This window comes from Daktulosphaira vitifoliae, unplaced genomic scaffold (genome assembly GCF_025091365.1).
Source record: "Daktulosphaira vitifoliae isolate Bord-2020 unplaced genomic scaffold, ASM2509136v1 Scaffold_4, whole genome shotgun sequence".
NCBI lineage: Eukaryota > Metazoa > Arthropoda > Insecta > Hemiptera > Phylloxeridae > Daktulosphaira > Daktulosphaira vitifoliae.
The window spans coordinates 41,051,791-41,069,685 of NW_026099575.1; the positions used below are offsets into that span (position 1 = coordinate 41,051,791).

At 28.1% G+C, this 17,895-nt stretch overlaps 3 protein-coding genes and 1 long non-coding RNA gene across 5 annotated transcripts in view; 3 read left to right on the top strand and 1 right to left on the bottom strand.

Moving 5' to 3' along the window:
- Nucleotides 1–5,980, bottom strand: part of LOC126905623 (uncharacterized) — an 11,005-nt gene extending 5,025 nt beyond the window's left edge. Inside the window, exons 1-2 of the long non-coding RNA XR_007704061.1 lie at nt 5,819–5,980; nt 3,632–3,993 (exon numbers count right to left, since the gene is read on the bottom strand). This is a non-coding gene — a long non-coding RNA (uncharacterized LOC126905623). The remainder of the gene's footprint in view (nt 1–3,631; nt 3,994–5,818) is intronic.
- Nucleotides 1–17,895, top strand: part of LOC126905614 (uncharacterized) — a 42,047-nt gene that overhangs the window by 8,374 nt on the left and 15,778 nt on the right. The gene's annotated exons all lie outside the window — the stretch shown is intronic.
- LOC126905618 (uncharacterized) lies at nt 7,953–9,695 on the top strand. 2 transcript variants are annotated; one of them, XM_050685501.1, is made up of 4 exons: nt 7,953–8,547; nt 8,681–8,811; nt 9,294–9,418; nt 9,547–9,695. In XM_050685501.1, the coding sequence occupies exons 1-4, from the start codon at nt 8,310–8,312 to the stop codon at nt 9,638–9,640; spliced, it is 588 nt and encodes a 195-aa protein (XP_050541458.1). In that variant the 5' UTR covers nt 7,953–8,309; the 3' UTR covers nt 9,641–9,695. The 2 variants fall into 2 exon arrangements, with proteins under 2 accessions (XP_050541458.1, XP_050541460.1); XM_050685503.1 differs by having other exon boundaries at nt 7,953–8,532.
- The window catches only part of LOC126905069 (uncharacterized), a 4,989-nt gene continuing 2,385 nt past the window's right edge, over nt 15,292–17,895 (top strand). The window contains exon 1 of the mRNA XM_050684461.1: nt 15,292–16,804. Coding sequence (XP_050540418.1) covers nt 15,334–16,804 — 1,471 coding nt within the window. The 5' untranslated portion in view covers nt 15,292–15,333. The remainder of the gene's footprint in view (nt 16,805–17,895) is intronic.

Consider the following 17,895-nt stretch of genomic DNA (forward strand, 5'->3'; position numbering starts at 1 on the left):
CTCCAAAAAAATTACAAATTTTTACAAATTTAAAAATCGCTAATTTTTCAATTTTTTTTACTAAAAACTGTCATAAATTTTTTAAAAATGAACATATCAATATAATTTTTTTTATATAGATGCATGATATCATTACCTTTCATTTGGTATATTTTTTTGTTATATCCGACCCTTTAACTGCCCACAGGAGGGGATTTAATTTAAAACAACTTTTTTACAAAAAATTAACTTTTTCAACTTAACTTTTGAAAATGTTCCGGAAGGTCTGACACTTTTATATATATCTTAAATTAAAGCTAATGTAATGTACTTTAATTTGAAAAAAAAAAATTTGACCTCTGGACTTGTCTTCATGGTGAAAACNTAGTTTATTATGCAAAATAATAAATTTCGGACTTTATTTTGTCTTCACGGTGAAAATGGCTACCAAATGCTATTTTTGTATGAAAATTCTCGATTTTATTTTTTTATTTTTAACTTTATAATGCTATAACTTATTGAAAAGTGTATGGATTAACAAAATTTTTTTATGAGAAATAATAATTTTTAATAATCCCTTTTTCATTAGATATACTTTATCTGAATCAGGATATTAATAACTAACTAGCAGATCATGTTGCTTTTGGAATAATCCACCAATTTTTTTTAATTAAACACTATCTAAAGATTTGTGTTGAAGCGTTTTTTATGATAGTGATTTTAATTACTGTCAGATATCATTATACTTGATCCAAATATGTCACGTCACAACTGTGCGGCGACCCCCCTGTGCTGGGTTTTTTAGATTTGAACCCTCCTCGTACATAGAGAAATGGTCCAATTCAAAAAAAAAAAAGTATATCCAATGAAAGATGTATATAAATACTACTTCTCATGAAAAAATTGTATTGATCCATACATTTTTTAAAAAGTTATAGCACTTTAAAGTAAAAAATGTAAATTATAAAATCGAAAATTTTCACACAAAAATAGCATTCGGTAGCCGTTTTCACCATGAAGACAAGTCCAGAGGTCAAATTTTTTTTTTTCAAATTAAAGTATATTACATTAGCTTTAATTTAAGATATATATAAAAGTGTCAGACCTTCCGGAACATTTTCAAAAGTTATGTTGAAAAAGTAAATTTTTTGTGAAAAAGTTGTCATTTTAAATCCCCCCCTGTGGGCAGGTTAAGTGTCAGATTTACAAAAAAAATATACCAAATGATAAGTAAAGACATCAAGCATCTATATAAAAAAAAATTATATTGATATGTTCATTTTTGAAAAAGTTAGAGCATTATTAAGTTAAAAATATAAAAAAAAATTATTTTACAAAAATCGTAATTTTTTATTAACTTTGATGTCAACTTTCACCACGAAGACAAGTCCAGAGGTCAAATTTTTTTTTTTCAAATTAAAGTATATTACATAAGCTTTAATTTAAGATATATATAAAAGTGTCAGACCTTCCGGAACATTTTCAAAAGTTAAGTTGAAAAAGTTCTACTTTCTATATGCATTTTTTATATTTGAAGCCCCCCCATATATAGGGAAATAGTCTGATTTAAAAAAAAAGTATATCCAATGAAAGATGTATATAAATACTACTTCTCATGAAAAAATTGTATCGATCCATACATTTTTCAAAAAGTTATAGCATAATAAAGTTAAAAATGTAAAATACAAAATCGAAAATGTTCATACAAAAATACCATTCAGTAGCCATTTTCACTATGAAGATAAAATAAAATCCTAAATTTTTTTTTTTTCATGATAAAGTATATTATATTAGCTTTAATTTAAGATATATATAAAAGTGTCAGACTTTCCGGAACATTTTCAAAAGTCAAGTTGAAAAAGTTATTTTTTTGTGAAAAAATTGTCATTTTAAATCCCCTCTTGTGGGCAGTTAAAGGGTCAGATATAACAAAACAATATACCAAATGAAAGGTAATGATATCATGCATCTATATAAAAAACATTATATTGATATGTTCATTTTTAAAAAAGTTACGGCAGTTTTTAGTAAAAAAAATTGAAAAAATTTCGAAAATTAGCGATTTTTAAATTTGTAATTTTTTTGGAGGTTTCCCCCATTTACGGGGAACGAGGGAAATTTTTTCAATTTTGAAGGGTAATGTCTTCGACTAGATACGATTTGTGATCTTTTGACGTATCGTTGAAAGAAATCNTTCAATTTTTAAGGGTAATGTCTTCGACTAGATACGATTTGTGATCTTTAGACGTATCGTTGAAAGAAATTCATTCGGTGAGAGCTGAGAAAAAGTGGTAACAGACACAAAAAAAAAAAAAACACATCTTAGTAAAACCAATACCTTTTCAGCTTTGCATCAAAGCTAATATTATTGACTTAGGTATTTTTAAAAAAAAATTAAATTTGTTGGGTTACACAAAAATTTGAGACAAATCATATTTATTGTATTGACTATTAAAAATTTACAATTCATTCAAACAATTGAGTAGATTCGAAAAAAGTTTTCCTTAAATTCTGAAATATAGAGTTGATTCTAAATTAAATAATATACATGCATTCATATTCTTAAAAATATTAAGTTTGTTTCAAAATCTCGCCAGAAATCGCCAAACCACTTTTTCAAACTATAAAATGGTCATTTTTTCCTAAATATAACAGTTCTTGGTCAATAGTCTCTTACATGGTATCTACGTCAATATATATAAAAATTTAGTTTTTTTATATTAATTTAAATAGTGAACATTATTTCATTATATTTTAATATTTTAATATCAGTGTTAGTTTTTGATTACAACTATATATACAAATCTACATCGTTGTAAATTTTTAATCGATGGGACTCAGAAGAATTAGTATACATCTTATTCCCATCCGAACACTTATGGCAACACAAATATTTAAACGCATAAAGCATATGGGTATTTGATTTATGTAATTATATTGTACACCCTACATATTTTAAAAATACATAATTATATTGCATTGTACCTATGACTTATTGAAGACTATAACCTGGCTAGACAAAGTACTAGTACAATAATATCAAAATCAAAGTTTTAATAAATCATAAGTGTTCTTCACAGTGTCTCTTCACTTGTCGACCAGCCAGTCTTAACTCTGTCATNTCACTTGTCGACCAGCCAGTCTTAACTCTGTCATTTTCCGAAAAGAAATAGTGCGGACCATGAGAGTGTAGGACACTACTATAATCTATCGTGCAAAGATCTGAAATTGAGCTCGTATCTACCCTTGGTGACTAAAAACACATAGGCCACTTGGAAATAGTTAACTGCACATAGTAGTAATGCTGTTAAGAATCTTATTATTGGAATAATAAATTGTTAAATTATAAATGTGTTAGTATAAAATACTACACACAATGTTGAAAAGCATACCACATAAATATAAAAAAGTGTTTACATAAAATCTCAAAAAAACATTAAATTCAATCTAAGTCTTAAGTAGATTTAATATAGAGTTATATTGGAGAAATAGTTACACGCAAATTAATATAGTAGTAAAAGTCGCGTTGTTTTAAGTGCGGACACTAATAGTAACAACACCTACAAGAGTTGTCGAAACCGAATATTTGTCTTATCACGATAATTAGAGATAAGTGTAAACATTTATTTATATAATAAAACTATAATAATACCTTTATCAAAGAATTTTAAGTAACTGTTCAAAAGTTACGTGCGTGTCCGGTCAATGGTCCACGTTGCTTATCATCACCCACTTCCTCTACACTTGATCTACGGCACTCATATTAGTCGTGTCTGACACTGTTGACACCTCAGTTGTACATGTTTGGAGTTGTGTTATGTCGTACCGTTGGGTTTGATGACTCATTGCCAGTGAGCTAGCGTATTCTGGTGATTTTTTTGTCGGCATGTTTAGGCAAAACACCAACAGTCTATTGAATTGAATACTCACTTCATATTTGGAGTTGGTATTTCAATCGTCCATACGCCGATTGTGTTTCTCTTTCTTCTTCTATCAGTTAGTGCGGACTGTCACCTAAGAATTAATTGTGATTATTAACATACTAAATGCGAGTGTACAATGGATGGTCGCGATCGACAACGTCTGCCGAGGAGAATTTGTTGTGGGGCATTCGATGGATTATAATATCACTCAGCAATGCATGTGTTTCGTGGCTGAGTGATGTTATTCCTCTCTGTTAATATTTTTACTATATTCAATTGTTTAATTTGTACATGTATAATACAATCATGTCGTTAGTAAAAATCCAATAAATTGTCTTTTGATTAAAATAAATGCATAAAAATGCAAGGTATTTACAAATCATATAAATTATTGTGTATATTTTTATGCAGGAGCTAAATAGTAACCTTTCGTTGGCCTTTCATCATATACTTATTTATATCGGACGTACTTCTATAAGTATACACACCCCTTTTATTTTCCACGACCGGCATTATTGTGGGCCGCCCTGGAACTGCCTTGTGGCATTACTTCATGGCGGCCCACATCGTCTTAATAATTCACACCACCACGTTGCGAATTAGCCCGAAATTAATCAAGAGCTGATTCGCAACGTGGTGTGGCCCTCTCCCGTTAACCGGATCCTACAGTGGGAACCGTTAGGGAGGGTTGGCAAAATAACTCACAAACAAAAACACAAAAGCAAGAGCAAGAACCTAAGGCACCGGCCTAAACCAGCGCCTCAGGCGTTCCGCTTCCTCCTTCTTTAATAAGACGGATTCGGCGAACACCTGGACGAGCCTCCACGTCTCCCGACTCCTCAACATCAGATCCACCATGGACCCGACTCGGAACGTGGACCCTAGTCGAGACTCCAAAGAGTACCGCTCCTGGGCCCATGCCTCGCACCGGAAAAATGTGTTCAGAGCGCTATTAGCCTCTCCCGGGCAATCCGAACAGTGGTCGCACGTCATCGCAGCTGCTTGTACTCGTTAAAGCAGCCGTGGCCGGACATCACTTGGGTGAGAAGATAAGTCATCTCACTGTGAGTCCGATCCACCCACCTGTTCAGCCGATCGGGTCCTATGAGGACTTGGTCCACTCGCCTCTGGTCGTTTCCTCCGAGAGGCGAGTCCGCCACCGGAGCATGGTCATCCACCTGAGCGCCAGCCGGTCCTCAGGTTCAAGGCACCGGCCGTGTTCCTCGGCGAACAGGTCGATGGGCGGCAGTGACGACAGGATACCCGCCGCCACTCCGGACACCGTTCGGTACGGCGAAACTATCCGGATCGCCGCCCGACTAGGTATACATACCCCGACATCCTTTCACCATTAATTCTATTATTATCGGTGATCGTTTACCGACCACCTTTAAAACAACAACACACTACTACAAACCACCGGTAACCACCGGCAGTCATATTTTGTGTTTACTACACAAAGTACATTACTAGTTAATTTTAAAAGCTATGGGAAATTATTGTAGAACTGATTTTGTAGACTAAGTTATTTAATAAAATAATGCATTTGCTCGATATCTGTAAAAAAATATTTATTTATACAAGTAAATAGTTTTAATATCTTATATTAAAAAATAGTCAAATCATTTAATTTATTTCATGATCTTGATACTCCTCAGTTATTTTATAATTTACTATTTACACAAAAAATATTTTTAAAAATGTTAATTATCTTTATCATTTTCACTAAAATTTTAATAAATAATAAAATAGGCCGTGCAGGGAAAAATGAAGGTAACCTAGAAGACCAACTCAAAAGTTTCTTTGACATTTCTCTTGCCAATAATGTATTGAGCATGATTAAAATCTATTTTTATTCAAATAAAAGTACTTTTTGTTTTAAATAAACGTATATCAGATTTATAATTATCCCTCACCTAAAAGTTTTTCTAACCAGTTTCTGTATAATTGATTTTCAGATAGCATGATGATAAAATTCGTAATTACATAAGATCTAATATTGAAAACAATGCTCATTTAATATAAGCAATTGAAACGTATGAAATAAGATGACAGTGCAATTTTCACATTGAAAAATACAACGATTTATTCATTTATTTATTAATATTAAATTGTGTTATTGAATACATATTTTTAACAATTACGTCATTTATTAATCAAATATAATATATTTTCTTCTTTTTCTCGCCTTAATCTCCCAACTACTTGGAGTCGGCCACTCTTATCCTAAACTTCCACTTACCCCAAAATTCCACATCATCTACGCACACATCAGAAGTCTTCAAATTTCATTCAATAACATCATTCCGTCTCTTTTTTGGTCTTCCCCTACCTCTTCTGCCTTCAAATTAATTTCTACAACTGTTCTTACAGCTTCCGATTCCTTTCTTCTCATAACATAACCAAACCATCCAAGTCTATTTTCTCTCATCTTATCCACGATTGACGCTACACCTATACTCCCTCTTAAATGCTCGTTCTTTATCCTATCTTCTCTAGTCACTCCACTCATCCATCTAAGCATTCTCATCTCTACTACACTCATTCTCTGCTCTACTTTCTTATGAACCGCCCACATATTCTAAATCATACATCATACCTTGTCTCATTTTAGTCTTGTAGAAATTACCTTTCAGCCTCATTGGAACCAACCAGAAGCTTCTCCTCATTTCAATCACTCACACTTAATCCTGTGTTTTACATACCTCGTTAATACCACCGTTCTTTTGCACAACTAATCTTAAATACTTAAAACTTTCTACCTCTCCTATCGCGTTCTCGCTTAATGTCAATTTTATACTATGACAGGAAATATCTGCGAATATGATTTTCATCGGTCACTTCCGAAGAACTGTCCGACATTTCAAATAATCCATATTTAATAATATAATGTACTGAACTAATGATAAAAAAGTTAATGTTTAAAACCCATAATAAAAATAAACATACCACATGTAAAATATGCCCTTCTATTTTTAGTTATTTCCATAAAAATTAATTCTTATTTATAATTAAAGGAAATTCTTATAATATTTATGAAAATCTGTGCACTCCCCTTGAAAGGTATTATAAAATAAAATAAAAGACAAAACCCTGAATTTTAACACAAAAATAACATGTTTTTAAACACTGAAGTTATTTTCACCATGAAGGCAATTCGAGATGTCAATATTTTTTTTTGTCAAATTAAAGTATATTACATAAGTTTTAATTTAAGGTGTATTACATTGATCGATAGATCAAATGATTTTCTAATTTAATGTTTATGAAAACTTTAAATACCTATTGTGCACTACTAAATTTATGTGAACCTTTTATAATTTTTAATTTTGGTGAAGTCAACATAATCATCAAGTTATTAATAATAATGACCAATATTACAATATAATATCAAGACTTTGGCACTGGTTAAATGACCAAATTATTCTGTATATATTTTAGTGAACTGTATATAGGGTAAATTTTGTTATAATTTAAAATAACAAAAATAAATTATATATGGTAAAAATGTTTTTAAAGATTGTATGAATGTATGGGTATTTTGACCAAGGTTGGATATTTGGGGTTTGGTTGAATTGTGAGTAACAAGGTTCTATCAGGGTTGTGGAGTCAAAGGATTTAGAACAACGAAGATAAGTAGATATAAAAAAATATAATTTTAAGCAATTTTTAATAATAAATAAATTACGAACATAGTTTTTTAAAAATTCTATGTTTGACCATCTTCGAATATAATATTTAAGTGTCTTCAAATCATAAAAATACTAAATAAAGTTACCATGGATATATTAATGTTTATTTTTAAATTCATATTAGTTTGTTGTTGCATTTAGTCCAGAAGAGCTATTTTTTTGTATCTATATACTATTAAAGACAGTCACAATAAATTGTGAAAAAAGTATTTTGATTTTTACATTATTATACATTAGTATACATTGATTTTTTGCAAACAATCAAATTACAATGACGGTAAAAAAATTCTTTCGTCGGTTGGCAAGGGCCTTTACGTGTTGTCTCTCCAAAAAGGNTTGATTTTTTGCAAACAATCAAATTACAATGACGGTAAAAAAATTCTTTCGTCGGTTGGCAAGGGCCTTTACGTGTTGTCTCTCCAAAAAGGAGCGTAATATAAATGGTATAGTATCTTAGCTTAGTCTAGCCCAGGTATTTTTTTAATAAAATTTAGCTTAACACGATACACAACAATAATTTTCTCAATATCTAGTGTTTTAACACGTACATAGAATTAATACACTCATTTATTTGAACATGTAAATGTAGTGTAGATTTATATATCCAGTATTAAAAAATTCATTTATAATTTTTTTTTAAATTAACTATAATTAGACTAATTATTGTTGAGTAGATAAATATTTTGGTAATTTAATGTATTATTAATTAGAAAGCATGGACTGTTACTTAAGTCCAGTTAGTAGACATGATATTCAGGATTCAGGAACTAAAACAATGACGACGTTAGATAATGTGTCTAATGAAAGGGTAAATATTATTGACAATAACTTTAACAAGACTCTTGAGGGATGTGAGAAGTTTGAAAAAGAGGTTCACGAACTTGGTATGGCAGATCCTAAAATAGCAGATATTGAAGGAGCCGCCATTGTGGAAAAGAGTAAGCAAGAAGAAGGTACCATAAGTTTTTTAAAAATTGTTTAAAATTAAAATTGAAACACATTTAATACTTAAATTTGTATATATTTTTATAAAAGCTTAAAAATTTGAATATAAATATTTTTCCAATTTAATGTGTTATTAATTAGAAGACACGGAGTGTTACTTACGTTCAGTTAAAACACGTAGATTAAAAAAAGGTACTATATGCTTCTTTGGAAAAAAGAGTAATTCTGGCATGATAACTACAAATAATGGGGAATGTTATAAGTTCTATAAAGTAAGCATATTATTTTATTGTCTTAACTATAATATGACAAAACTGGGTAATCAACATTTTGAGATTTTATTTTGGTTTTNTGGGGAATGTTATAAGTTCTATAAAGTAAGCATATTATTTTATTGTCTTAACTATAATATGACAAAACTGGGTAATCAACATTTTGAGATTTTATTTTGGTTTTATAATATTTTATTTATTCAAACAAAATTCTTTTAACTTTGAAATATTGTAAGGTTTTTATTATTATTTTAATTATTAATAATTAATAATAAAAAAATTAATATTTATTATTTTAACAAATCTTGAATATTTTTCGGGGGATATTAAAGAATAAAAAAAAATTCTATTTAAAGTTATATAAAATAGTTTATTTTTGTTTCCCTCGGAATAATTAAAAATATCGAGATATGCGTGTAGGCACAAAAGTGAACATATATTGATTAAATAGATGCTAAAGTTTAAAATAATCTTTTGTTCAGGAAGATTTAAATTTAGATTTTGATAGACGTTTTAAATATCCACAAAAAGTGAAATTTGTTGTTGATGATTTAGAGCCCAAATGGGCCTATGATGTAGAAATAATTGGCGACCCTTATGTCCAAAGGTAATATAAGATGGTTTAATAGCAAAAATAATCAAATTAATACTGTTTTTTTATCTACAGGTGCTATTATNATATAAGATGGTTTAATAGCAAAAATAATCAAATTAATACTGTTTTTTTATCTACAGGTGCTATTATTGTTTAAAAAATGATCATCTTGGTTTAGAAGACTGTATGAAGTTACAGATAGATTCTTATAATTTTTACTATCCTTATATGTAACATAACACTACAAAACAAGCAGTTTGTATTATATATTCTGTTAATGTTTCAATTAAATTTATAAGTGCTTTAAATTATTAATAAAATGTATGTATTATAAAGTTAAAACTTAAAAGTTAATGTATTTTAATAGTATTCTATGTTATTTCTAATTCGTGATAAATATATTGTCATTAATTAAAGATACTTTTGATTAACATATTTAATATAATAATTATAGATAGATGTATGTTAAAAAACATATCCTTTAAGAGAAAGAAAAAATAGATTTCTTTTAAGTTACAAATGTATACTATGTGTCAACTAATTTTTGAAATGTTATACATATATATATATTTATATTGCAATACAGGGTGGCCCACCCACTCACTGACAACTTAAATAACTTTTGATCCAGTTAATNGTGGCCCACCACTCACTGACAACTTAAATAACTTTTGATCCAGTTAATATTTTTAGCTGATTTTTTTTTTAAATAATAGTTAGACGTTAGGTCTATAGCTATATCTCAATAATTAATTTTTTTACATTTTATTAAAAATATTAATTATTTTAAAATTTTAATTNTACATTTTATTAAAAATATTAATTATTTTTAAATTTTAAATAAAATGTAAAAAAAAAATCTAAGATAGCTATTTTGTAGAGTAGAATTTAAGAAAAATTTTAGTAAAAAAATATCTTATTAATATTCAATAGTAAATATTCTGTAGCGTTTTGAAGTTTGTAAAAATTTGAATTTTCATGTACTATTTTACGGTTATAAACAATGAAATACGTATTGAGAAAAGGACAGAAGAAAACGCTATCTTTTCATGATTACTGTGTATACATATGATGATAATGTGTATACATTACAAACATGGCATTAATACCATGATAAGAAATTAGATAAGGCAATTATTACTTATCACTCTCATTCAAAAGTATATTTGAAAAGATAGCGATTTGTATATTAAATATGTAACTCAACGTATTAACGATAGTTTTACAAACTTAAATAAAAAAATTGTGACATACAACGATCCTTTTGGAAGAAATTGTCATTGCCACAAAAATTCATATTTTGTAAAAGTAAAGTAAATTAGTTTACTAAATATTTATATGTTGCTTTGTTAAATTCTAAATAATTAATATAAAATCTTATAGAAAATTAGCTAAAAACTATGTTTGTGATTGTGTGTTAATTTCTATGATAATATTTTGGTTGAACTCATAGATTTAATATAAAATTTGACACGACTTACGTCGCAAAAATGTGGTCGACACTGGTTTTGAGGGTAGAGACCCGTGGGCCGTTTATTAAATGAGCGACAACAGGTTATTTTAACAAATAAATATAGTTTAAAAAAACTAAAAAACACGCTTTTAAAGCACATTGAACTAAAAAGTTCAAAATAATTTTTAAAATAAGCTTAAAACAATATTGAACGAAAAGTACTAGAATTATTGTTTTAAGCTTATTTTAAAAATTATTTTGAACTTTTTAGTTCAATGTGCTTTAAAAGCGTGTTTTTTAGTTTTTTTAAACTATATTTATTTTTTACTTTTTAGTTTTATATAATGATAATAGTTACTATCAATATCATGGTTGTAACGGGTAACGAGAATACAGGGTTCGATTCCGGGGAGAGAGTCTGAGAAACGGCTAGTGACGAAAAATGATACGGGAATCATCCCCCGTAATCGGAATGAATACACCACATATCTCTTAATGAGAATAAAGCGTATTAATATATAAGTTTTAATAGTAATTAGAATATATATATATACATGTAAAGGGACTTAAGTACGTAAACGTATCATGCATGAGGTATAGCCGTGTTTATGTGGGCGGGCATGGCGGAGGGAACATTATACACGAGGCATATACGGCAGCAGAGGCGTCGGCTGTAGGAATATATAAATGAATATTAACATATACGTATATACGTATAAATATTAATATATATATATATATATATATATATATATTAATATTAGCGGTGGCGGTAGGAATATAATGATCTTCGCATAATATCGCGGCACTTTTGCTGGCGTCGACGACGCGATGTCCGGCGTAATCCTCGGGCGTCAAAAGGTTAGCAGCGTAGATGACAACAGTGCGCGAGTGCGGATCGGTTTGTTGACGTCACTTTGACAACGAGAAGAAGACTACGGTATCATTAACGGCGGGACGTCGTCGGCCGTGCGGCACTTGCTGGACTTTGCACCGTAGCGTATGACACGCGGTGTTGGTCAGTCATGTACTCATAGTAGGGCGACGGCTGATAAAGGTGGCACGAGTCGAGGGGCATCGTATATAACAAAGCGATGAGGGCCGTGTCAAATTTTTAAATTTCGAATCACAGAAATAGTTACTTTCAAAATTTAAATTAGATGTCTTGTTATAAAATGAAATATAATTTCAAGCAAAAATTTTAGGACTTAAAATAAAACTCTAAGTAACTGTAACAATTTTTAAATTTTTGCAGAAAATTTTCTTATTTGATATTTGATAGATAGTTTAAAATAAAATAGTATACAATAACTTAAAATTTAAAAAAAATCATTCTAGTCATCAGCTTGGTGGTAGAGTAAAAAAAAAAGTTGTAACAATAATATTATTACATAAGTTGAAAAAAATTATTTCCTTTTGTTTACATAATTTTAATTTGGTGAAATTATATACAAATATTTTACATTCAATTAGTGTGTTTTAAAATCCACAAAAATAAAATTTCTATATAGTGTTTAAAGATAAACATAATTTCAAAAATTTTTTTTGGTGTAATTGTTTTTCTAATTAAATTTAGTCAATAATTTAAATAATCATATTTTTTATTTAAATCTAAGAAACTATCAACTTTATCTTTTTTTTTCTAATTTGTTTAAAATTAAAAAATAATATTTTTATCATTTTAGTTCGATATTGAAATTATAATGTTAACTTAAATGTATTGTCTGAATCGTATATGTTGACCTAAATGTTTTCTAAAGCAACTTTTATTTTAAAGATTTTTTATCAACAGGCAAAATAATATTATTAAAAGATGATAAAGTTTGCACAAATTTATAGTTTAATCAAACATTTATTCGCTAAATTTAAAAATATTATTTTTTATATTAATATTTTTCCATACAATTTACAAGTAAAAATACTAATATAAAATTCCTTTAAATAATTTTTTTGTTTTAGAAACAGCATAGAACTTTATACTTCAATTTTATGGGTTATTTTACATTCTATTATCTTAAAAATCTCTAATTTAAAAAAAGTAAAAAAAAATTGAATATTTCTAAGCAAAAATTTGTAATTTATATAAACGTGTTTTATACAATTCAATGACATATTTTTCTTTAACGTATTCTTAGTAATTATTAAAGTAAAACATAAGATTTCTAAATTTTTTAATCATAGAAGTATTTTCATTTATTTATTATTATGTTACATATATATTTATTTTAGTATAATATTACTTCATTAATTAATATAAACATAATATTTACTGAATTTCCTATTTAAGAATTTGAGATGACGTAAATGTTCTGTCAATAGAAGAATAATTATGATAAATATATTGTCAGCATTTTTATGTTTATTGTAAATTATAATATGGGAAAAATAATTTAGAAAAAAATTTTGTAGTAAATATTATTCTGTTTTTCTTTATATTCAATTTGTATATTTAACACATTGATGAGTAATAATAACTATACAAAATTTAATAAAGTTCATCTTTTAAAAACATCAATTTAATGAACACGTACATTATTCAATGTGAGAGTAAATTCACATTGTTTTATAACTTAATATAAAAACTTGATTTAGGTAAAACTACATTTTTTCATATAATTATAATTATACATATTTTACATGTACATTACAAATTAGTTAAATAATTAAAAACAATATATTGCAATTATATTTACTAAATTAATTATTTTTGATGAATTTTAAAAAGTATAAAAAATGTATAGAAATATCTCTATTACATTTAACCAAGAGTGTGAAGATACAGAGTCAAAGTTATTTTTTTATAACATTTGACATGATTAGCTGCTTGCCAACAACAAAAATTAAATAGTTCAATATAAACTACTATACCCTAAGAAGTGATAAACATAATTTTTTTTTATTTAGAACTAATCAAAGTAGTTTGNAATATTTTTAATAAAATGTAAAAAAATTAATTATTGAGATATAGCTATAGACCTAACGTATAACTATTATTTAAAAAAAAAATCAACTAAAAATATTAACTGGATCAAAAGTTATTTAAGTTGTCAGTGAGTGGTGGGCCACCCTGTATAATATATTATGCTGTTAATCGAAATTACTATAAATAATACACACGACGTTACTTGGTTACAGCATGTCAAAATCCACCGACATCTCATAATTTAAGAACTCGCCCATTATCAAATGATATCAGTCGTTGGTTTTCACGACGTTTAAGTAAGCATAATAAGTTATGCGTGTCGTTAAGTCGCTATTCGTCAGCATAAAAAATAATAAATAATGAAAAAAGATGCTATAAAACAATTGCGACATAATATAATTTATTTGCCATTTCAAGGGAGAAACACGTAGGTAAACCTATTTTTTAATGTCACCATATCACTCTAATGCCGTTGAAAATCAATCGCTTGCACAAAAGTCAAGAAACAATATTCACTAGTAATGTGTACTATAATTATCAATAGTTACAAATAATTATTGGGGTCGTAGAATAGGGGCACTTGTTGGTTCCCAATTTGTCGTTTGCTTCACGGCACGACAAAAAATAAAAACTCCTATTATTCACACACAGTCGTAATTTCCGCTAGTGACAACTGCTACGTAAGACATGATTGTTTGATGGTCTCAACAAGGACTGTTTATAGAACGGATTGTTAAAATCATTTATAATTATCATGCCTATTATAATGTTATTTATTATAATTTTTAAATATTCTGAAAAAGAAACTTTGCAAATTAAATGCTTACTAATCAGTAAATTTATCGGAAGATAAATTACATATAAAAATTGATATTTAAACTGGTTTGTAATCTATAAGATTAAAAAAAAAAACATTTATTTAAATTATATATAGTTACTATATACAATTTTGTCTATTACCCTGACAAATATTCTTCTTTGTCAAATAATTGTTTAAATGCAGTAAAGGACCCATAATTCATATCATTTATTCGTAATTTAACTTTTTGACTAATCATCTAAATAAAACTGATAGTTAAAGGAATTTGCAAATAAAGTTTTAACTTTTATTGGGTCATTTTCAAAAACATCCAATGAAGTTATACATTCAATAGGTTTTAATAGTCACAATAATAGCTGGCCAATTTATTATATGTAACGAGATTAAATAATACAGTTAAGAAAAAATCATTAAATAAATTACAAATAACTAATTAAGTATGTAACAACACTCTAAAGCAAACTAAAGCTTATTTTTTTGAACATAATATTTTTTCTAAGATATACAAAATCATTATAACTAACACCAAGTAAACATAAAAAAATAAAACGATACTCCTGTTTAAATAAAAAAATTATTGACGGATTTATGAACACAAAGTTTGTAAATAGATTTTTCAGGGAGATAATAAACATCATATATTATAAAATGAAAAATGTTAAATTTTTCATAATTAAATTTAATTTTTCTAGTATCTTGCTTGTTATATATTTGATTTTAACATATCTATAATGACAAGTAAATTTTCATTATTTTGTTTTTTATTAATAAGTAGTGTACATAGTATTATTTCAAGTGAAATATACCTCGATTGCTATTATAGTAAGTATATACTTTACAATTTGAACACCAAAGTAATATATTTCAACAAAATTATATCAGCAGATAAACCAGATATTTTAATTAAAAAATTTGCTAAGGGTCTTCAAACCTTGGGTCCAATTGTAAAAGCGATGGCTGAAAAAATAAAATCAATAAGTAAAATAATTATTTCATGGTCTACAAGTCCATTCAAAAACTTGAATGGATTATTATACACAAATTTTTATTTGAATAATCTTTCAAATACCTTACTATTACAAACGTATCAAAACGTAACAGTTCAAACTAGAGAATTAAGTGATCGAGAAATTTTTATAAACGAATTTAAGAAAATTTATCCAATATTATTTGAACAACTAATACAAAATATTTTAGACGCATGTTATAAAGGTAAACAAATGAATTTCCCCGATATTGTCATTCAAAACCAATTTGTCGATCAAAATTATAACGATAATGTGTTTATTAATGATATGTTACCACCAAATAATGAAACTATTGAAACCTTATTCGATAAAAGTAACATTGAACTAACAATGAGTAAAGTAAATGACACTGAAGTTGATTTAAGATATTATTTTCAAATAAAAATAGAAAACAAAGAACTGAATAAAACTGTCTATCACCCGAAATCCATGTTGTTTTCAAATTTATTTGATTTAAGTAAAAGATCTAAATTTAGTGAAATAATTGAAGTTCCAATTAATGAAAAACTAGAAAACGGAAATTATCCAAACATGGAAGTGTTGTTTGACATGATTAAACACACATTTGATGTTGACTGTGTAGAATCATTCCAACGCCAAATTGTAGCTGCAACAGTTTATCCATATTACATTTGTGTTGCTAAATTTGCACATTTATTGAACAAAATAATTTTTGGTAATTATATTGACGAAAGCAAAATAATTACTAGAGTCATGATATATAAGGATAATCTAATAAATGCAGGTAAAGATTTGAATAAAACTATTAATAATTTAATAAAAATAAAATATTTACCAAAGAGCGTTGAATTTCACTTGAGTGCCACTAATGATTTGTTACGAGGAATAGTAGGAATAATTGAATCTCAACAAATTGATGAATTGGATTCAGGATTTATTGATCAACTTTATTTGAGATGTGCTGGTTCTATGGAGTTTAATTTAATTCACTTTGACACTGGAGTGAAAAACACTAATATATACGATCATACCGAATGTGAAAAAATTATAGCTCAGTTGGAGAATAAAATTAAAAATATTGAAACACTCACAAATAATTTAAATAACGAAGCTTCAACTTACTCTTATTTTAGTAAGGGATTACAAGTATTTTCCTTTCACAATACATTTTCAGAAAAATTAAAATGTAACATTGTTCAAAAAAATAAACAAGGTATATTAATAATAATAATAATTTTTTATAATAAAACGTTTGTTGTTTTCTGCACTAGCGTATTAAGTTAGTCGTTAGAACTATTTAAGTGCATAGTGGTGACTTATACATTACCCTAAATTACTGTTAAGCAATATTCAATAATTTAAATTATTTAATTATCACGACTCATAGAACTCTGAGAGTAATCAGCTGTATCGATGATAATAAATGATATCTTCATGTTGTTACCGTAAATTATACAATGTATAATAACCTTATGTATTGACATCGGGTGGTTTTAGTGAACAGGAATCATTTTAAAAACTTAACTTTTCTAAAATTATACAATCAAAATTAGTTTCAATTCTTATAAAAATGAGGTACCCAATGTTTTAGGTAAATCAGAAAAAATTAACCCCTGCCACAAAAAGCTTAAAGTTTGAAAACTCAAAAATTTTGGATAACCGACATTTCCATTGTTTTTAACACGCTTATATTAGTTTCACGTGTATGTTTGTTGTTTGTTGTTTGTTGTTTGTTTGTCGTTTGTAAGTTTGTAACTCCACGCGGCACGTGTTATTATGTCGCGTATCCCGTCGTGTATGACCTTGAGACTATACTGTTGTAATGCATTCGCCCCACCCCGCTCACCACTCGTAGACAACAATATTTTCTAACCCGTAGACGCGCGCGTGTCATCAATTATGTATATATATAACAAATTTTTATTGTAATTGACACGGCCCGCGTCGTTTCATTATACACAATGCCCCACGACTCGTGCCACCTTTATCAGCCGTCGCCCTATTATGAGTATTTGACTGACCAACACCTCGCGTTATACGCCGCTGTGCAAAGTCCAGCAAGCGCCGCACGCCCGACGACATTCCGCCGCAAATTATACCGTAGTCTTCTTCCCGTTGTCAAAGTGACAACGTCTACGATTCGATTCGCACTCGCGCACCGTCGCTATCAACGCTGGTTAGCAGTTGACGTCCGAGGAACACGCCGGACAACGCGTCGTCGATGCCAGCGAAAGTGCCGCGATATTATGCGAAGATTATATATTACTACCGCCACCGCTAATATTAATATATATATATATATAT

What these genes read in the sequence shown, in the direction of transcription:
- LOC126905618 (XM_050685501.1), top strand. Translation starts at nt 8,310, where the DNA reads ATGGACTGTTACTTAAGTCCAGTTAGTAGACATGATATTCAGGATTCA. An exon ending in AAAGAGTAAGCAAGAAGAAG is followed by an intron (nt 8,548 to 8,680) that starts GTACCATAAGTT and finishes GTTATTAATTAG; the next exon opens with AAGACACGGAGTGTTACTTA. An exon ending in AATGTTATAAGTTCTATAAA is followed by an intron (nt 8,812 to 9,293) that starts GTAAGCATATTA and finishes TCTTTTGTTCAG; the next exon opens with GAAGATTTAAATTTAGATTT.